The following is a 20,677-nucleotide window of genomic DNA, read 5'->3' as shown; positions in this document are numbered from 1 at the left end:
CCAAAGTTTCGATACGCGCTTTCGCGTTATTGTGTCTGTCTGAAGTGTCTTTCGTGTGCTTCAGTATTCTGATGGTAAGCCTGGTCTGGAATGCTTTCAAACCTATAATCTACTTTGCTTGTATACGTTCATACGAGTACATATACTCTCGATGATGTGATGGACAATTGACAATCGTCCGCTGGAGCATGGACCCATACATATCAGCTGTAATCTGCAACGGAATCAAAAAAAAACCCACCATCCACGCGACTGGTTTTTCGGTGTGGACCGAGCGTACAGTTGGAAAGGATAAATAAACAAATGAAGAGAGAATGTTATCTTTCTGTCTTCACTTGACCTTTCTACAACGGATCCATCTATACCCCACTGCAACATAACCTCCTAAGGCAAGACGAAGAGAGTCAGGCCCAATGAGCAGAACACCGTACAGGATCCAACGCCAGATCATCTCAGATTCGGAATCTGAAATCGAGATACAAGAAATCAAGAAAACGCCTTTGGAGATGGACAGCGACAGGGAAGGAAGTGTATCGCCTTCTCTACCAGGTATGTATCTATGCTCTTCTCATGCCCAGCTTATCTCTTCTCTAAGCTGACACCGAGTTGCTCACTCATAGGCCCAACTATACCCCGAATGACATTCCCCAAAAACCCCCTAACACCACGTCGCGAAACCAACTTCGTCCCCTCACCTATGAAGCGGCTGAATTTTTCGTCTAGCAAACATAGAAAGACTCCTGGGAAGAGATTGGAGGGATTGAGATTCATTAGTAACCCCTCGAACAAGAAGGTCAGGGAAGATGTGTCCTTCGAGATGTGGGATCAGACTACGAGCAGTACTGAAAATACCGCGGGAGAGGTGATGAATGATGATTTGGTGGAACAGCTGGATTTGTGAGTGCATCCTATAGTAATCACCATCAACGGGATCCTTTCTTTGGCTGATCGACTTCACATGCGTAGAGGTACTTTGAGATTGGATGATGAACATGAACATGAAGTCCAGGAGATCATATGTATTGACGAGGACGAGGAAGAAGATCAAGATGATGTTGATGAAATCTTAGAATTGTACGTGATCAAATCTGATGACCCTATCATTGAACGTTCTTCTCATGCGATTGATCTACCACAGCTCTCCCGGACCTTCTACACCACTCTCTGATAGCAAGCCTGATCCCTCACCTCCTCCTCCCTGTACACCCACTCTTTCTCCTATACCAACCCGACCTACAACCCCCACGCCTATACTGGTGGAATCCGATTCCGACGAATCTGTCATCTGGAACCCTACTCCACGCCGTACACCAGGTACCAAGCGTCGAGTCGTAATCTCAGACTCAGAGTCAGAGTCAGAAAATCCAAATCCCAGTCCCATTGAAGTCCAACCTAAAGCTATCGCGATCGCTGCCAATGCGGGGGGACCATCAATTACACGAAAAGCAAAGCGTAAACCCGCCGCACTAAGGTTCATAGAAGATCAAGCGTACGATCATACCGATTCTGAAGAAGAGGCGTATGAGGAGGAAGAAGATACGCTGGGGTCATTGAGGGATTTCATCGTGGATGATGATTATGATTCTACTTCTGAAGAGGGATGTTCAGGAACCAACCACGGGGATGAGGAATCCGATATGGAGGAAATTACCAGAAGTGGTTCAGAGGAGGAAAGCGATGGATTCGAGGTACTATCGTCGCCACCACGACCTTCCACCAAGCCTAGGTCAAGAACACCGGTTAGCCTAGGATTGGGTGATCTTCCAGATATAAGTGAACTTGTTATCGCTTCTTCCGATTCGGATTCGGATTCTGCCTCAGACCTAGATGTGGATGTCAAAGGGAAGGGCAAGAGGAGAAATATAATAGCCAATAAGGGTAGATCGGATAAATCGCAATTCTCAAATAAAGCTTGGGCAGAGGAGCGAAAGAGAATAGCCAACTCGATATTCAGGGAATTGGACCAGAAGGTGTTCGATAATAAGCTGGGTATGAGTGGTGTGGGAGCGAGGGTGGAATGGAATAATAGGTTGTTGACTACTGCTGGTGTGGCTAGGATCAAGAAGTGAGTAACAGTGGGCGATCTACATCGTATTGGATAGATGTCTCTGGCTTTAGTCCCGAAATAAGAAGTGAAGGAGGCTGATGAGCTTTGCTCGGGAATGCGTTGTAGGGTAACCAAGAATGGGGAGAGTAAGAAGGATTATTGGATTGAATTAAGCGAAAAGGTCTTGACTGGTGAAAGTGAGCTTTGACTATCTTCGTACCCCATCGATGGCGGGGAGCAGCTGCTGAATTGTGACATCGATCTGGTAGAGCAAATTATCAATACTGTAGCTCATGAGATGTGTCATTGTAAGTCAGCTATGGATATATCCGTATTGTCATCCAGGTATCCAATAGCTGACTTGTGATGATTAAGTGGCTACCTGGGTTATAAGCAACGAGTTCAAAAACCCACACGGAAGGATATTCAAATCTTGGTACGTCAATCAAGGTTCTGTACTCAATCGGAAGGGCCTGACAAAACTATGTCATGCGTACATAGGGGCCGAAAAGTCATACTCGCCAGGAAAGACATCCAAGTTACTGTGAGTTGACCTGACATACCCCAGTAATGCACCAGATCTGACTGACACTCTGCGATATTGGTAGACAACCCACGCGTATCAGATAGAGTACAAATACCAGTGGAAGTGTTCAACAGACTGGTGCAGCAAGATGTGAGCTCTCGTCTCGATCTCCATCTTCCTTGGGCTACTGCTGATGGCTTGACTTGGTCGATGCTGACATTGTGATTCACGTGAAGATATAAACGACATTCCAAATGTAAGTTTCTCTTTATAACCCTGACCATTCTTTCGATCCGTACCATAGACTCGTGATAATATATCCAGCTGACTGTACGTCCCAGCGATCGACACGGCCAAACATACCTGCGGGCTATGTAAAGGTAAACTCGTACCGCTATTCGAGACCAAACAAAAGAGTGCATCAGCTTTCCAGGGTAAGTACACTCGACCTAAGCAGGGATGCGATAGAAGTTTCGCCGAGATTCAATTTGTCAGAGCTAATAATGGATAATCTCGATTCTTAGTATACCTTAAAACCAATATGAAGTACGCCAAGTCGTCCATGCCTGGTCAATCTCACGGAGAGGTCATGCGAGCGCTTTCGAAGAGGTGGAACAAAATTGGTGAGAATGGGGATCACGAGTTGTTCTGGGAGAGTGCAGCTCTCGCAGCTAGATCGTGAGGGTGCTCAATCATCATAGTCGGAAGTGGTGAGTTTGTTGTTGTAGAATATTGCATTATCAGGATAGTACATCGAACACAGATGCCGTGATACTTCATGTACCTACTTAACGAATTATGTCACAACCAAAATCCAGTCTATAGAACATGAATGCGCTTACTAGAGCTTGTGTACAAGCCACTACTTCAACAACTCCACCAGCACCTCTTTCACCTTCCTAGCGTCCGCCCTCCCTTTACTCAATTTCATAACCTCCCCCACCAACCTCATCAGAACCTTCTCGTTTCCCTTCCTGTAATCAACTACAGATTTAGGTTGGTTGGCCATAGCCTGTTCGCACAACTTTTGCATCTCTATCCCACCCCCTCCAGAGGAAGTCTCATCGTTGATCTCTATACCTAATGTCGAAAGTACTTCTTCCAATTTCACCTCTTCATTCGATGTTGAAGAAGAGGTGGAGATGAGATGCTTGATTATTGCTTTTCCTGTCGTGCCCGTGATCTTACCATCTTCAATCAACAGGATCATATCGCGCATGAGAGTGGATGGGACGAGGGTGGGAGACCAGGGGGGGGGGAGTTTGCCTATCTGCCCTAGGAGTTCGTGGACGATCCTATATATCCAATGACACAATATATCAGCATTTGCACAGAGTAGACGACCGCGACTTGAACGATATATCACAAAGGTGGAGAAGAGAAGCTCGAAAAACTTACCAGTTCATAGCTTTCTTTGCTATCTTCTTATCCCCGTTTACGCCAATCACATCCTCATAATACCTTATACCGTCGAAATTGTATTCATCTAATCCTATCAAGGTTTCGACGTCCCTTTTCTGCACGCCGTACGTCTCCGTCAATCTCTTGATCACTTCCCAGGGCATCTCGGGTAAATCGTTTCTCAGCTTATCGAGGTAGATCTGGGATTGGGCCATATCAGTAACAATTCAAGGTAAGGCGGAGGGGAAGTATTGCCAAGGTATTGGAAGCGGGTCGAGTTCATAATGAGCAAACTCACAGGATCAACCACAACAGCAGGTAAATTCGAATCAGGCATATACCTATAATCCATCGCTTCCTCCTTTGACCTCAGCGAAAATGTCTCCAACGTCAATTCGTTCAATCCCCTTGTCTCTTGTTTGATAGGCTGATTGGGAGATGTCAGATAATGTTGGATATGTCTACGTCGTTCTGATTCTGCGCGTGTAATATCAGAATGTCAGCCTTGGTATCACTCAAAAGCATGATGTAGTCGAATCTGTGTATGATGTTCTGAGGTAGAAGGAGATCACTCACCTATGGCAGCCTGTAGGAACCTCACCGAGTTGATATTCTTGATTTCGCATCTCGTTCCGAAAGGCGTGCCATGTCGATGTACAGAGACGTTGACATCTACTCTGAGATTACCCTGTCACATAAACAACGGTCAGATCAGCTTATGTCACACGACCAGCAAGACGAGTGTTGGATCGAGAAGCTGATAGATGCGCACCTGAACGAGAAACTTACCTTTTCCATATCTCCATCGCCCGATCCCAACCTTCTCAACAACCCTTGTAATTTCCGTACGAACGCTCCAGCTTCTTCTGCTGATCTACAAAAGTAATCAAACTCAGCGACACTCCTTTCTGGACTGCGATTATGTGAAAGAAAGAGCTAACCTCATATCTGGTTCGGTGACGATTTCCATCAACCCTGTTCCTGCTCTGTTCAGATCGACTAGGGTATTTTCCCCAACAGTTTGGCTTTTAGCTGTATCCTACAATTGACCGATACATTAGATTATTTCAGATTTTCAGCTCGGAGCATTAGTGGAGAGTGACTCACCTGCTCAATCTGAAGTTGATGTATACCGACGTCGAACGTCCTCTTAACGTTGTTTTCGCCTTGGATTATTGGCAATCTACCGTTACGCGCTAGAGGATCTGATGGGATGAAGATCACTCATCAGCACCTCCCTCGAGTGAAGAAGCTGGAGATGGAGTGCGGGTTTGACTGACTGTAGTGTTGTGTTATCTGATAGGAAGCTGGTATATCATGATAGAAGTAATGTTTCCTATCGAATGTTGATCGGGGGTTCTACGTCAGACAAAAGAATAGATAAGCTGATCTGACGAAAGATTGGAATAGGGTGGAACTGCTTACCACTCGGCAGTTCAGGGCTAGAGCCGTTATCAATGATAATCTCACGGCGTGTAGGTCGAGCACCTATCGCATAAGCCTTAGCTACCACCTAGAAACACTTTCTTTTCCGGTAATTTGAGACAGAGGCGCACTCACGGGCAAAGTACCAGGGAACGCAGCATCATGTAGATTGACGTTTGTATTGGGTACCTCCCCGTATGAAGTTGATGCGGCTAATCATAAACACAAAGATGGAATTCAGCTCTCGTGTACACCCTTACCACACAGGCAGTCATGACTACTTACGTGAGAATAGCTTTCTACCTGTCTTGAGCTGAGCGTGAATCTCCAGCCCTATAACAGTCTCCCATTCTTCTTCACCTTGAATCACCTTTTTCTTCGTCGTCGCGTATCCTCTCGAGCTACCGCTGAGAAAAGGAAGGATGGGCGGCCTGGCAAAGCCCCATCTGGATAGTATGATCATCTATGATGGCATGTGAGGTTGACTGATGATATAATCACCTGTGAATGTTATAATTCAACGTTGTTGTTCATTCGTTGGACAAGCAAGTTGCTGGTAAACTGGATTTTTCAACATGATCGTAATTCTCCACGTGGCTGTACACTTCTTTTCTTATCTTCCACGTCATGACTTGCTATTACCCCATACACAAGTGAGTCAACCGGGATAAATAGCAAGTGCGACAACCGGTCCCATCTCCATCCGAACATCACCGCGATATCGGGTATTTCTCATCCCTATCCATGGCTATGTTGTTGATATGCGGCTAAGTACAACCGAGAAGGGGGTGGTTCCTACATGTATGTACGGTACCTTTGCGGGAAGATCTGAAAGAGGGATGTCACGAGGAACATACTGTATAGCCAGAGGTGGGAAATGGTAATGAGATCGATGGAGGTGTAGGTGGAATTATCCGTTATCCGCGATCGGAGTGAATCGATCATGGATCATCGTAAAAGTGCCGCAATTCCCTTTGATTCACTTGCGATTTACGGATAAAAAGCTTTTTTGATGCCGTCAATCTCATCATCTTATTATGTAATACTAAGCCTTTGTTTCCTAATTCTACCTAGCGACTAAAAGCAAAGTGTGTGGACCCTGAGAATGCTGTGTGTCTGATGATATCAACATTCCTTTGACTCATCCAAAGCAACCAAAGAGCCAAGGAATGTTTACTGTCCAATCGGTGTATTTCCTCACTTCGGTCTACCCTTTATCCGAACTCAGTCGGTCAGCAAAGATGGCAGCAGCCCGTGGGCTGTAGGGCTGCTGCTTTCTCCCCTCCTCTCTCACTTTCCTCCCTAGAAAGAGGCCTCCTCGCCATACAAAGGAGGTCCATTGTTAGGGTCTTTTCTGTCATTTCTAGTAGCAAAACTACAAATTAGGTGATAGGATATAACAAATCCGGAAATGCATAAGCGGTGATCATTACCAATCCGACTATGCAAGTTGTAGGCATAAATATGGGGTGTTGTAGATGCAGAGAACGTCAATTTCTGTTACCAACATCCATCATATCTCCATCTCTTACCAGTGATTTTGAACGTTCGCTAAGACTCTAAGAGAAACGCAAAGCCAAGCGCAAAGCAAGGATCTGATCCTGCAGACCAATAGATAGGTATAGAACACACTAGAGGAACAAAGTTGTTTTGTTTTCCCACTCCAAGTCACAAGTAAACACCACATCTCCCTAGAATAGCCGAGTAAACGAAATAACCCCACCAAAAGATGCGACTCCCAATTTCGACCTTTACCGCAACCGGTTCAATCGTCCGCTCACTTCCGAAGTCATCACACTCCACCTCATACAGCACTATATATACCAACCTACTTCGATCGTCTGTACCCATCTTCCCTTCCTCTCTTTCATCAAGTACATCCATACTTAACAACAACAAACCTCCTCATACATACCCCTCCCAACCACAACAAAGACACTTCACCACATCGCTCAAAACAATGTCAACCCTCCAAGGCTTCACCATCCCCCAAACCCAAACAGCCGCGATCGTCCCAGCTGTCGGCTCCGATCTCGAGATCAAATCCCAACACCCAGTCAAGCAAGCCAAAGACCTCAAACCTGGAGAATGCCTCGTCCACATCTCTCACACCGGTGTATGTCACACCGACCTGCACGCCAAGCAAGGTGATTGGCCAGTCAAGCCCATGAACCCCTTGATTGGTGGACACGAAGGTGTAGGTAGGATCGTAGCTATCGGTGAGAACACCCCAAACTCCCCAGTCAAGTTGGGAGACAGGGTCGGTATCAAGTGGATGGCAGATTCATGCTTGAACTGTGAATTTTGTAGAAGGGGATTCGAAATGAGTAAGTACACAGTCCCATTTCCATATACCGCGCACCGCGCCCCTCGGGTCGTAGTTAGGTTAAGCATATCGTTCCCACGCTATTTTTCCATTTCTTCGGATGTTGACGTAATTCTTCTTTGCTTTAGACTGTCCCAACGTAAAACTCTCCGGATACACCGTCGACGGTACATTCTCCGAATACGTCGTATCATACACCAACCACGTCACAGTCATCCCCGACAACCTCGACTCGGCCGGTGCAGCCTCCATCCTCTGTGCCGGTGTCACCACCTACAAGGGATTGAAGGTATCCAACACCAAAGTCGGTGACTGGGTCGCTCTTCCAGGTGCTGGTGGTGGTTTGGGTCACTTGGCTGTCCAATAGTGAGTCGCAGCGTCACATGCATGAGGGGTATCAATTACTTACCAACCCATGCATACATACGTATAGTGCCAAAGCAGCCGGTCTCAAAGTCGTCGCGATCGACACCGGTGCCGCCAAAGAGAAGATGGTGAAGGAGCTCGGTGCAGACGCCTGGGTAGATTTCAAGACTTCCAAAGACCTCGTCGCCGACGTCAAAGCAGCTACTGGCGGTGCCGGACCCCACGCAGCTTTGGTCACTGCCGCTCACAAGTCTGGATACACCCAAGCCATCCAGTACTTGAGGGAAGGTGGTACCCTCGTCTGTGTCGGTATGCCAGATGCCGAGATGGGTGCCAATGCCTTCTGGACGGTATTCAAGTCTATCAGAATTCAAGGTTCATACGTCGGTACGAGACAGGACGCAGTTGAGGCTTTGGATATTGCCGCGGCTGGTAAAGTCAAGGTTATCTTTGAGTCTAAACAACTCAAGGATCTCAAGGAGTGAGTAGTGTTTCGTCTCGTTCAGTATATCCACGCTCTTCTCTACACACCCAAACAACACCTCATCCATGGGCGTGTCCGCCAAGGATGGTTCATTCAGACGTCTCCCCATTACTCACCGCCCCCTCTTACATCCCACCCCTTCTCAAAGTGCAACCGCTGACATCTGTCCTTCACATCACAGCGTCTACGAAGACCTCGAACACGGTAAGATCGCCGGCCGAATCGTACTTGAAGTATCCAAGGAGTAGAGTAATAAATCGTTGAAAAGTTGTAAATATGGATAGTTTTTTTCTTTTCGGGGTGATTTTGGGGGACTTTCTTGACGAGTCTGAGTATTGAGATTAAAATTTAAAATGAATAAAGAAGTTTAAAATATGCAGATGAATGCATTTCATGTGAATACCGATTGAGCTCATGCAATTGAATGAATGGATTCATAGATTCAAGTGAGCATTTCTCATAGGAGTTATACCGCACGACTTGCACCTTTATATATGTACTGTAACATAGGTGAGATGTGGATCGTGAGATTGGACCGAACAGGTACTCGGTACTCAAATCCATCAATCCAAGTCCTCTTCCTGCACTTCATGGAACGTGCCATCTCATGATAAGCTAGATAAAATCATCCCGTCACCCGGGTACATAATGCCTTAAGCTAGAGATGTATGAAGGGATTCAATCGGACCAAAAACAAAGAATATCCAGAATAGCCGTTGAGGCATGTTGCATCCCTTTTCCCCTCTACCTCTATATACTGTATAATGCTAATCTATATGCAAAAGAAACCAAAAAAAATGTACAAGATGATGCAATGATGAATAATGATGATTGTTGAAATTCCCAAGAAATGTGATACTAAACACGAAACACGAAACATGAAATAAGGGTATGATTATATCTATCTTGCTCCCCACGACACTCCTACACCTAGAACAACCCCTCGATATCACCAGTGTCGGGGTTCAAGTCGATATCGTAGAACCCAGGTCGAGTGGTCAGACCAGGCATGGTACTCATATCACCAACCAAGGGATAGACGAACGACGCACCAGCACTCAATCTGACATTCCTTATAGGAAGGGTGAACCCGGTGGGAACACCTTTCTTAGATGGATCATCAGAGAGCGACAAGGCAGTCTTGGCCATACAGATGGGTAATCCTCCGTAACCCTGTTTCTCATATCTCGCTACCTCCTCTTCTGCCTCGGGTGAGAGCGAAATACCATCAGCACCGTACATCTCCTTGGCGATGATTTCAATCTTGGCCTTGAGGGGTTGGTTCAGGTCGTACAGGAATTTGAAAGTGGAAGGTTCGGAACAGGCGTCGATGACTGCCTTGGCGAGCTCGACAGCACCTTCTCCACCTTTAGCCCAGTGGTTGGCGGGGACGGCGTAATCTGCTCCTGCGTTGAGAGCGAATTTCTGGACCAACTCCATTTCGGCGGGGGTATCGTTGCTATATACCGAACCATCTCAGAATCAGCCACGATATTCTTGCACCGAACTACACGAAGAAGATCAGACTCACGTGAACTGGTTGATGGCGACGACAACCTTCAAACCGAACTTCTTGGCGTTTTCAATGTGTTTACCCAAGTTGGCACATCCCTTTTCTAACAATTCCAAATTCTCCTGGGTGTAGACCACGTCCAATGGTTTACCGGGGGTGACAGCAGGACCACCACCATGCATCTTCAAAGCTCTGATGGTAGCAACGAGAACGACAGCGTTGGGTGAAAGTCCGGAAACTCTGGTCTTGATATTGCAGAACTTCTCCATACCGATATCAGCACCGAAGCCAGCCTCAGTGATCACATAACCGTTTCGAGACTCGTCATCACCTTGCTCGATACCTGCTAATTTGAGGGCAATTCGATCGGCAATGATAGAGGAGTTACCATGAGCGATGTTGGCGAATGGACCGGCATGGACGAAGACAGGGGTACCTTCGAGAGTTTGCATGATGGTAGGTTTGATGGCGTCTTTCATGAGGACGGCCATGGCACCAGCACAACCGATATCTTCGGCGGTGATGGGTTCACCGGCTTTACTGGAAGCAATAACCATTCGACCGAGTCTGGCTCGCATGTCGGCGAGATCTTTACTCAAGGCGAGGACGGCCATACATTCAGAGGCGACGGCGATGTCGAATGCAGTCTTTCTTTCAAGACCCTTTTCGGTAGGAGCTTGGCCAACAGTGATTTGTCGGAGGTATCGATCGTTGGTATCCAACACACGGTTCCAGGTGAGGGTAGCAGGGTCGATGTCGAGTCGGGCAAATTTGGCGGCTTCCTCCTCGGTCAATTCGTTGGGGTCGGTCTTGTTGACACCTTGCTTGTGGAGTCGAGCAAGCATGGGTTTAGAGAAAGTTCTGACACCCTTCTTGGCAGGACATAATCGGTTGAATAATCCTTTGTCGGATTGGGTGGCTTCGTGGAACATCCTTGCATCGATGGCAGCAGCAAGCAGGTTGTTGGCAGCGGTGACAGCGTGGATGTCACCCGTCAAATGAAGATTGAACTCGGTCATAGGGATGACTTGGGAGTAACCACCACCGGCAGCACCACCTTTGACACCGAAAGTTGGACCTTGAGAAGGTTGTCTAACACAAGCGATGGCGGTCTTTTGGAGATGGGCACCAAGAGCTTGGGCGAGACCGATAGTAGTGGTTGATTTACCTTCACCGAGAGGAGTGGGGGTGATACCAGCGACAACAATGTATTTACCATCGAGTCTCTCCTTGAGTCTATCGAGCACGCTGAGCTCAATCTTAGCCTTGTATCGACCGTAAGATTCTACTTCGTCGGGGTGTACACCAATCTCCTCGGCGATGAGAGCAACGGGTTTAGGGGTTTGAGCAACGGCAATTTCAATATCCGAGGGGACCTTCTCCTTGATTTCGAGGGGGAGAGGGGTGAGTTGCTTAGCTCGTCTTGATTCATAAGCTTTCTTGGCAGCTTGGAAAGTATTGTTCATGAGCATAGCAACGGTCATTGGACCGACACCTCCAGGAACGGGGGTGATGTAAGAAGCAACCTTGGCAGCGGACTCAAAGTGGACGTCACCAACCAATCGTTGACCTGATTTCTTGGTTGAGTCGGGGATGTAGTTGGTACCGACATCAATGACGATGGCACCAGGTTTGATCCAATCACCCTTGACGAATTCAGCTTGACCGATAGCCGCGACGAGGACGTCAGCGGTAGAGACGATCTGTTCGAGGTTCTTGGTTCGAGAGTGACACTGAGTAACGGTGGCATCCTTCTTTCTGAGCAAGGCGCAGACGGGAGTACCAACGATATCTGATCTACCGAGGACGACGACGTTGGAGCCTTTCAAATCGAATCCGGTTGATTCGATGAGTTTGATAGCTCCGGCGGGGGTACAGGGGACGAAGTGAGGTTCACCGATTCTCGAGGAGAGTAAACCGATGTTCTCAGGGTGGAATCCATCAACATCCTTGCTAACGTCTACTGAGTCTACTACAGCCTTCTCTTCGGTTTTACCGGCACCTTCGAGAGGGAGTTGAACGAGGATACCAGAGACCTTCTCATCTTGGTTCGCCTTTTGGACAGCTTCCAACACCTTCTTGACACCTGTACCAGAGGTAGCACCTGATTCGGCATCGGATTGTATTTGGATGTGTTCAACGGTCATACCACTCTCCTCGGCAGCCTTGAGCTTCATTCGGATGTAGGTGGATGAAGCGGGACTGGAACCGAGCTGGAAGATGACGAGGTGAGGAGCGTGGAAGGTGGGGTTGGTGGATTTGAGCTGGGCAATGGATTCAGAGATGGATTGTCGGACTTGCCTGAGGTTTGCAAAGGATGTCAGTTGACAATGTTAGAGGATGAGATAACATGATTGATTAGACAAGCCATACATTGATGAGACGAGTGACTCACTTGGCGATAGCATTTCCATCAATGATCTTGGCCTTACCGGCTTCACTCATTTCTACGTCAGACATCTTTGGTCTTTCTAATCTAGCTGATAAGGAGAGATTCCTAGTTGATACGTATAGAGAAGAAGAAAGTCTTGATGGTGCAACTTTTGTTGACTGTATCAAGGATAATTTACCAACAGATGATAGTGAGGATGATGTTATCAATGGTCTTGATCTTAGATGACCGATGGACCGTGCGATTCGCATGAGGTAGATGTTTTAGCACGAGGCTTTTTGGTGAAGACAAAAAAAGAAGAAAAAGAGGGAAAAGAGGATTGATTATCTATATACACAACACCCGACGCAGGACACAGGGAAGCGGACGGGGAGGACTGGCTGGTGAGAGGGTATCGTATCGGCGTCTAGAGCAAGAGAGCTAGTGGATGTGGTGATGGGTTGTTATCGTGATATGTGTGATGTTGGAAAAGGATGATCCATTGTTTTCCAACAATTCATCAATTGTTTTCCAATTTTCATTATCTTGGAAAATAAAAAAAGTTTCGTCTTGATCGGCGGTGTTGTCCGCTTTACTTGTTTAATCCTATTTAGGCAGTTTTGCAGGTCGGATTCACTCTCAGGTACAGGTCTATCATACAGTAGATAGAGAAATTGGAAAACAAATCAATCACCTCGACGAGCAAGATCGAGCTCGAACTCCATACGATAACTTGCGAGGACACAGTCAACAGCAAGTGTTGGTGTCACTGATCAAACATACATATCGTCTCTCGGAAAACAAAGAATGCCTCATAATTACTCGTATTGTGTAAGTAATAATTGTCCCTAACGGTCGGTCTGGCTAGCGAATTCAAATCTTCCGTCAATCACGATCACCAGCTCGCCTGAAGATCCTCCTCTGAAGCATCTTCAAGACCTTGAATCTCCACGAGGCGGTTTTCGCCATGTCACGTCGATTAGGTCCCACGGCGGTAGGATCTTGACCTTCGCAGAGCTTTGTTCGATCATGAGTTTTTGGTTCGCCAGAGATAGACGACGACAAAGGGAATGGATACTTACATCTTGCCAATTCTCAGGACGAGCATAATTCGCCTGAATATCTTGAGGTCTAATGATAATTGCACCGAGCTATTGCCGTTTGTCGTTCAGAATTCGTTCTGTCACTGCAGTGGAGTTGGAGTTGATCCATCACACTCACTTTACCTTGACTCAGATGCCATCCGATATGACAATGCAGTGTCCACACCCCCGGATTATCCGTCCTAAACCTCAACACAGCATATGACAAACCGGGTATCCAAATTGTATCTCTCCTCAAAGGATTAGATACCTTGATGTTCATCTCCTTCACTTGCTCAGCGGTAACCTGTCCTCCTCCGCGTTTGACGATTTGGAAGTCATTCCCGTGGACGTGGAATGGGTGTTCAATGGGATCGAGGTTATTAATTACGATATCCATCTCGCCGTTCTCCCAAGCCATCACGCTCGATACGTATGGTCGGTCAAAGTACCCTTCGCGCTCGACCACGCTTAGGATGGGGTCGTTGATCAGATTTTGGTATGAAATGTTGTTTAGTGCCTGCGCATGATATCAACAGAGTTTCTCCATAGGGGTCCATCACTATTTAGATCGTCTAGATGGGAGACTCACGAATCCATTCCGTTGTTCACCATTTGCTAACACCCATAGACCAAGTTTACTGGAGAAAACGTGAGTGAGGAACGTATCTTCGTATGCGTCTCTGACCACTCTAGGACTGACATCCATCTGTGTTAGTCTGCAATACCCCATGAAGATCTCAAATCTCAAGGAGGTCAAGAGACTCACTACATAGGGTACGTCTCGTCTAGGTCCAAACATGGTTGATCATAGCCGAGAAGGTCAGGCCTACCTCGATGATCACCATATCGCATCATCAGCAACGTCCCTTCGACTCTCGGGAGGAACACGTGACAACTCACCAAGCTTCCGTATTCGGATAAGTTCTATCATCCCCTTCCTTGTCTGTCCCATATTTGCCGTCTTTCTCATCGGAATAAGTGATAACTCCCAGAGCCCACTGAGGTACCGCCTGGAACTGACAGGCAGTCCCTTGATTGACTCTCAACCAGAACTTATCTCCCGATTTGCCCTTATCGGTGTGAACAATGACGGAATACCTCTGCGCCTCAGCAATAGGCACTTCATGGATCGTAGGTCCCCACACTGGTGTGGAATCCGCTTCGACTATTTCTAGCTCGTGCTCGTCGATGGATACTCTCAGATGAGAGAACGAGGAGGTGTTGATGAGCCTGATCCTAACCCGTTTATTCACGGGCAGGTAGATCTCAGGTCGGGGTGGTGGGTTGCACGCTGCTCCGGGGGGATAGAGGGGACTAGAACAGTTTGTTTCTCCCTGAACGCATCAAATTTGGAAATTTGGAAATCAGAATCAGTGGGTCTTCGAGAGTTTATGGGAGGATGTAGAGTGACGCACCACTCCGTTGATCAGTACTGTATCAGGATTCGGTGTGATAGGAGACTAAAGCATACCACCCAGATCACATCAGCCTTGAATACGTGGTATACATCGCTCAGGTCGGAGATTACTTACTCCTCTGTAGCCTTGAAGAGAGGTCAAACCAGCTACGATGACCTCGGATGGATCGTGCCTTCAACTCCACAGGCTTCAGCTGAGCTCTTCTGGAAGAAAAATGATGACAAGACGATGACTCACCACCAATCGCCCAGAAATATGATCCGATCCTCATCGTAGTCCTGACCTCTGCGTACCGGTTCTTCAGGATCATGTACGATCAATCTACCCCATTTCTCCATTTCAGTAAATACAGTACAGTACAGTAATAATCTCTTCCTCGCACCGCACGAGAACTTACGGTCCATAAATACCCTCCTGCAAATCATTACTGTAATGAGAGTGCCACCAATAAGTGCCCCACCGATTATTGATCGGGAACTCGTACGTGAAACTACCTCCAGGGGGGATAGGGCACTATTATAAGTCTTAAGTCATGTCCCATCGAGAGTATAGTAGGTCATCGTAGATGAAGGAGATGGACAACACACTCACCTGAGTGATACCTGGTACTCCATCCATGAAACTCGTTCCATTCTGATTCATCCCGTGCCAATCTATACAAAACCCGAATCACATCTATATCAGCTGGCCCAACAACATTAACAACAAAGATACGCACGAATCGATTGAGGCGTTTCAAGTGTGTTATGAACGTGCACCACCAACGTATCTCCATAGTTCACCTCGATCAGCGGTCCAGGAAACTGACCATTGACAGTGTAGATTTGTCGGGTGTATCCATCGGGATTGTAGGTGGCCGTGCTGATGTCGATGAAAGCTACCGTAAGCCGATGATAATGACAATGTCGATAAGGCAAAGAATGAGTGTAGATACAGCCAGCTCACCCGATCTCGAACCAATATTCTCGCCTTTTCTATAAAACCGAAAAAACAGCATGGTCAACTATCGCACTGGTCTCAAGATCACGGATGAACGAACGGACGTACAGGGACGTTGGTAATTTCAAAATCATTCGACAAAATCAGGTTCTTAGGTTCGAAATACGCTTTGTTCTCTGGTAAATACCCATCGTTATTCCTCTTGTCAAATACACCGTCGCTTCGCCATACCGGTGCTCTGTGCGACGTTGCGGTCAGTCAGCTCTCCAATAATCTGATCACTCGACGAGATCAGGACAACAGGACGAGAATGGGTTGCCCCGATACTGTTAACTCTCACCTTGTATACTCTTCAGAAGGTAGAGATATACCTTGGACCAAGCTCAGAAGACATGAGATGAATGGGAGGACACTTAGAACGGTCAACATTGTTGATTAATGGTCAAGGCAAGTAGGTGTGTTGTCCAAGTCCAATGACAGAGAATGAGGGCATTCTGGGAAGACGAAAATGCCTCACCTCACGTCTTGTATATACCTTTCCTAGAGGGCGGTCATGCGATCATCATCATCCACCTTATGCAGGTTGAGAAAGAGTGTCGGCATAAGCATCACTTCGGGACGAGAGGAAGAGGCGAGTGATGTCGACCTGATACAATCAGCTCCAACGATGCAGTAACGTTAAGCAGATCATGAGCTTCTCTTAAAGGCTCAGACGGAGGTGGGAAGAGTCAAGTTTACGGGTCGAGATGTAAAGTCTCCCGTCGTCCTTGGCAGAGGCACTACTGTACAGTCTACTTCGCTATCGTACTTTCAATCTGACCTTGATCAAAAATCATCACTGTCTTGTGAACTGATAACGGGATATACATCAGTTCAAGACAGAAAAACAAATAAAACACGGAACAGGTACACATGCATACATACACTTATCATGCTCGGAAGGGAAGTCAAAACGTTAAAAAATCATGTCATCTCGTGAGAATCTGCAGTTTGCAGTGTTTTTTTGCAGTGGAGTAGAATACAAAGGTGCCACGTACGACTTCGCGGGATGGATGAGAAAATTGTACCTGTTCTTTTCCGTTCGACAGGAACGATCTTGGCTTATCTTTGAATGTTGCGGCAGTGCATGCATTATTTGTATGAGCGAGGTGACATACCGACTAATGCATATGGATCTATCACACAATAAACAATCTATCAAACTCGGCGCATAATTACATTCGCTCAATAGGAGTCAAACTCAACAACCTCATAGCATTGGCCAACACAACCCTAGTCTGGATATACAAGAACAACCTAGCTTTGGCGGTCTCCTCATCCGCTCCAGCCACCTTGACGGTCTCCCAAGCTCCACCGACAAGATGCGATAGTTTGAAACACCACGTGACCAGTGCCGAGGGTTCAGATTGGATATAAGCGTTCTTGACTATTTGAGGGTATGTCGCCAAGTGATACATTATATCGTTTACTTTGGGTTCGTTCAATAGGGATACGTCAATCTCGTTGACTGATATGGGGACGGGGACGTTTGGGTTCTTTCGTTGGACGGAACAGAGTCGGACGTGAGAGTATTGGATGAATGGTCCGAAATCACCTTCGAAGGATGTACATCGCTTGATGTCGAAGTCGTAATCGTTGATTCTGATGAGGGCAACAAAGCATCATCAGTATCTTGTGATCCTTCGGCTCTCTCCCATAGTCGCCCTGCGCAACGAGTGTTCATGTGGACAGGAATCGCACCACTCACCTTCTACCAGCCATATCCTGGATCTTCACCGCCGTTGTACCGATGATAGCACTAGTACCAAGGGGATCTTCCACCTGAGCATACTTGGCTTCGTTAGACCTCATCTGTTCATGCATCGTCTCGGTAGCCTCCTCCATGATATCTTCAAGGAAGACAACAGTTCCTTTTCGAGTGGACATTCCCTTGACCAGACCGAAACTGATATGTTGTAACTTGTCGGCGTACGGTTCGCCCATCAACTCAGCAGTCTTGAACAGTTGGTTGAAATGTAATGTCTGAGCTGCCTGGACAACGTAGATGTGCTTATCGAAGTGGTATTTCTCCCATTTATCGTGAAGACCTCCCAAATCTCGAGTAAGGTAGATGGTTGTTCCGTCTGTAATGACCGCACAAGGGTCAGCTTATCGATCCATAACAAAACGAGTAATCATATGGTTGGAACGAAAGGGATTCGATCACACTTACCAGCCTTTCGGATAATAGCTTTGTCCATCTTGTACTTTGTCAAGTCTACCAACAAAGCTCCCCTGTCCTCACATGTCAAGTTCTTATCTTGGACAATCTGGGTCGCTCGGTCCATTGATTCTGTGGATACCTGAGATTCACCCCAGTACACATCGAAATGGACGTTAAGTTTGGCGTAGGTACCCTTGAGCTTTTCAATCGACAAGTCTCGGAATCGAGCCCATTGAGCGATAGCTTTTGGCTCGCCTGTTCAGTTTTACAGGTCAGTATAAGTACAAGCAGTATGCCGAAGAGAGCAAAAGCGAGAACTCACCATCCTCCATATCCTTGAAGACTTTCTTAGCTTGATGATGGATTTGCTCCTCCTCGGGTATGGTCTCACCCGCGTCTAACCTCTCTTTCTGCTCGGCTTTGGCGTTGTTGATCTTCACATAGACTTGGAAAAGGTGATGGATGGGATCTTTGATGAGTTCTTGCTCATCTCCGTACTTGTCGAAACCGACTGAGAGCAGACCTGTGAAGGGTGGTCAGCAAAAGGGTTTGTGCGAAACAATCCACAGTGAAGTGTCCATTCAAATCCGACTGTCCCTCTTCTTCCTTCAACCCAAACATCTGCAATTTCACTTCCATCTTGGAATCTCCAGTCGCACCAGATTCCATATAGCTCCTTTTGACTTTTGCTCCTCCATGCCCGGGAAAATGGAGGCGGGAAGCAACTTACCATACTGAGTTCCCCAATCACCCAGATAGTTCAACCTAGTCACCCTCCATCCATTCGCCTCATACAAATTACTTATGACCGTACCGATAATCGTACTTCGCAGATGCCCAGCATGGAAGGGTTTAGCGATGTTTGGTGAGGAGAAATCGATCAACATGTGTTTACCTTGACCTTCCGAGGTGGTACCGTATGAAAGGGTTGGGTCAGAGGGGTTGGCGAGGGAAGCTTCGGAGGTGAGGGTGATGTGTCGGAGCAGGTGGTAGTTGAATGAGTCTTTGCTGTGGACGTGAAGTGAGATTTAGCACGACGGTGTCGGAACGGATGATAAGAGGGGATAGAAAGATCGAGATTCGAACTCACTTCATTTCAAAGAATAGGAACTTGTTATCTGGGGAGTGTACCGAAAGGAGACAAGCGGAGGGTTTGAACTGGATACAGTTTAGATGATATCAGCATGAAGTTCCCAGATCGATGTAAGAACGGACCAGAAGATGGATGCGATCGCATAGCAAGCCATAGTAATTGACCATGGAAGAAGGCGAGTAATCGAGGAAAGGACGCAGCTCTGCAAACAACGCAACTCACACTCTCAATAACCTTCTTCGCCCAAACCTCCAAATCCGCCGGTTTGCCCTTCTTAAACCTAACGATCGCTACCGAAAAATCCGTCCCCTTCTTACCCATCTCTACTGCCGGGTAAATCTTCTCGACCTTCTCCTCGAACGCCTCGGCCACGAGCGTCGCAACGGCCATTTTGAAGGTATCGATGGGTGATTTGGAGGGATCATAGTTTGGTATAGACACGTCGGAGAGTACAGGGGGGAGTTGGTATTTCTCGGGGATAGCTTGGGGGGGAGCGAGGGTTGCCATTTTGGATATACCTGGATTCAATCTGTATCTTTGGAAAAGTAGGGGTCTCTTGGATAGAGTATGGAATGGGGAAATTCGAGGGAGAAGAGGTAAAGCTAAGATTCGTTTGGGAAGGAGTGGGAGGGTCGAAGCGGTTCTCAGGTGGAAGAATGACCGCGTTTTGATGAGTTGTCTTTCGACTGTTATGTTGGTTATGAGTGATTGACTGACTTAGTCAAGGGGATATAGCAGATGAAAGGAGAAGTAAAGGAATGTCAAGAAGGTTGACTGGAAAAAAGTTTGAAAACCCAACAGCGTAGGAGATCCGAGTCAGATTATCAGTTACTGTGGCACAAATATGACACCGTGGGAAAGTAGCATCCATCACTTGTTGTATCAATAATCTCATCTCATTCAGCTCACCGATCCATACTGTCCATGCTCTTCATCCTTCAGCAATCACTCCATCCAAATTCATTCATCGTTTGGTATATAATAATGTACTTATACTTTTACTACTTTTCTTGTTTTGATTTTAATCGTCATTCGCGAGGAGGGGGTATAAGATCACCCTATATACTATCACTTCAACTAAAGAGAAAAAGGGAAATTCGTATAAACATTAACAGTTCAAATCGTCATAGTCAAATCGTTATAAACAGATGAAAAGGCAGAGAGATGAGTGTATATACTGAAATCTGAAGGATATAGCCAATACGATGCTGAGAAGATGGGAATGGATGCGGGAGAGAATAAAACCAACAATGTATTTGAGAATGGGAAAGGGTGAATGATGTATCTTTTTTGGTTGGGATTAAAAACGCAGGATAGCCAATGAAAGGGATAAAGACATAACACGAAACAAACACTACTACTACCCGCGGTATACTTTATCATATCATTTCTACACACTTGGGGAAGGTCTTCCCTTTCCTTCCTGTTCTTGGGTATATGATTTCCGTTCCAGAGACCGTATTCACAGATACCGTTCGAA

The 20,677-nt window shown here is 46.6% G+C and overlaps 6 protein-coding genes across 6 annotated transcripts; 2 read left to right on the top strand and 4 right to left on the bottom strand.

Annotated features, from left to right (window-relative positions):
• Positions 1-413: 413 nt before the first annotated feature.
• On the top strand, positions 414-3,255 carry I302_107378 (uncharacterized protein; the record flags this gene model as incomplete). The annotated part of the gene is made up of 12 exons (XM_019193491.1): positions 414-549; positions 621-897; positions 967-1,074; positions 1,139-2,065; positions 2,174-2,244; positions 2,317-2,355; positions 2,423-2,483; positions 2,549-2,591; positions 2,656-2,723; positions 2,810-2,829; positions 2,915-3,007; positions 3,098-3,255. The coding sequence occupies 12 exons, from the start codon at positions 414-416 to the stop codon at positions 3,253-3,255; spliced, it is 2,001 nt and encodes a 666-aa protein (XP_019044968.1).
• Positions 3,256-3,435: 180 nt separating this feature from the next.
• Positions 3,436-5,862, bottom strand: I302_107377 (aspartyl/glutamyl-tRNA(Asn/Gln) amidotransferase, B subunit; the record flags this gene model as incomplete). Its single annotated transcript, XM_019193492.1, has 11 exons — positions 3,436-3,868; positions 3,972-4,174; positions 4,273-4,451; positions 4,551-4,662; positions 4,764-4,848; positions 4,916-5,013; positions 5,082-5,179; positions 5,255-5,333; positions 5,400-5,462; positions 5,535-5,611; positions 5,685-5,862. 11 exons carry the CDS (start codon positions 5,860-5,862, stop codon positions 3,436-3,438), a joined length of 1,605 nt encoding a protein of 534 aa, XP_019044969.1.
• A 1,497-nt stretch (positions 5,863-7,359) lies between these two features.
• I302_107376 (uncharacterized protein) lies at positions 7,360-8,823 on the top strand (the record flags this gene model as incomplete). Its single annotated transcript, XM_019193493.1, has 4 exons — positions 7,360-7,726; positions 7,854-8,091; positions 8,159-8,572; positions 8,757-8,823. 4 exons carry the CDS (start codon positions 7,360-7,362, stop codon positions 8,821-8,823), a joined length of 1,086 nt encoding a protein of 361 aa, XP_019044970.1.
• A 682-nt stretch (positions 8,824-9,505) lies between these two features.
• On the bottom strand, positions 9,506-12,548 carry I302_107375 (uncharacterized protein; the record flags this gene model as incomplete). The annotated part of the gene is made up of 3 exons (XM_019193494.1): positions 9,506-10,034; positions 10,107-12,389; positions 12,484-12,548. The coding sequence occupies 3 exons, from the start codon at positions 12,546-12,548 to the stop codon at positions 9,506-9,508; spliced, it is 2,877 nt and encodes a 958-aa protein (XP_019044971.1).
• A 796-nt stretch (positions 12,549-13,344) lies between these two features.
• I302_107374 (uncharacterized protein) lies at positions 13,345-16,330 on the bottom strand (the record flags this gene model as incomplete). The annotated part of the gene is made up of 15 exons (XM_019193495.1): positions 13,345-13,476; positions 13,542-13,610; positions 13,681-14,061; positions 14,134-14,239; positions 14,311-14,370; positions 14,445-14,878; positions 14,960-15,004; positions 15,077-15,134; positions 15,200-15,283; positions 15,360-15,475; positions 15,554-15,615; positions 15,681-15,823; positions 15,908-15,936; positions 16,010-16,139; positions 16,242-16,330. 15 exons carry the CDS (start codon positions 16,328-16,330, stop codon positions 13,345-13,347), a joined length of 1,938 nt encoding a protein of 645 aa, XP_019044972.1.
• Positions 16,331-17,115: 785 nt separating this feature from the next.
• On the bottom strand, positions 17,116-19,704 carry I302_107373 (arginine-tRNA ligase; the record flags this gene model as incomplete). The annotated part of the gene is made up of 7 exons (XM_019193496.1): positions 17,116-17,542; positions 17,649-18,024; positions 18,114-18,359; positions 18,427-18,627; positions 18,835-19,112; positions 19,195-19,262; positions 19,420-19,704. The coding sequence occupies 7 exons, from the start codon at positions 19,702-19,704 to the stop codon at positions 17,116-17,118; spliced, it is 1,881 nt and encodes a 626-aa protein (XP_019044973.1).
• Positions 19,705-20,677: the final 973 nt, after the last annotated feature.

The sequence above is a fragment of the Kwoniella bestiolae genome, chromosome 6, assembly GCF_000512585.2.
Source record: "Kwoniella bestiolae CBS 10118 chromosome 6, complete sequence".
In the NCBI taxonomy this organism is placed as follows: domain Eukaryota; kingdom Fungi; phylum Basidiomycota; class Tremellomycetes; order Tremellales; family Cryptococcaceae; genus Kwoniella; species Kwoniella bestiolae.
This window is presented reverse-complemented; position numbering and strand designations above follow the sequence as displayed.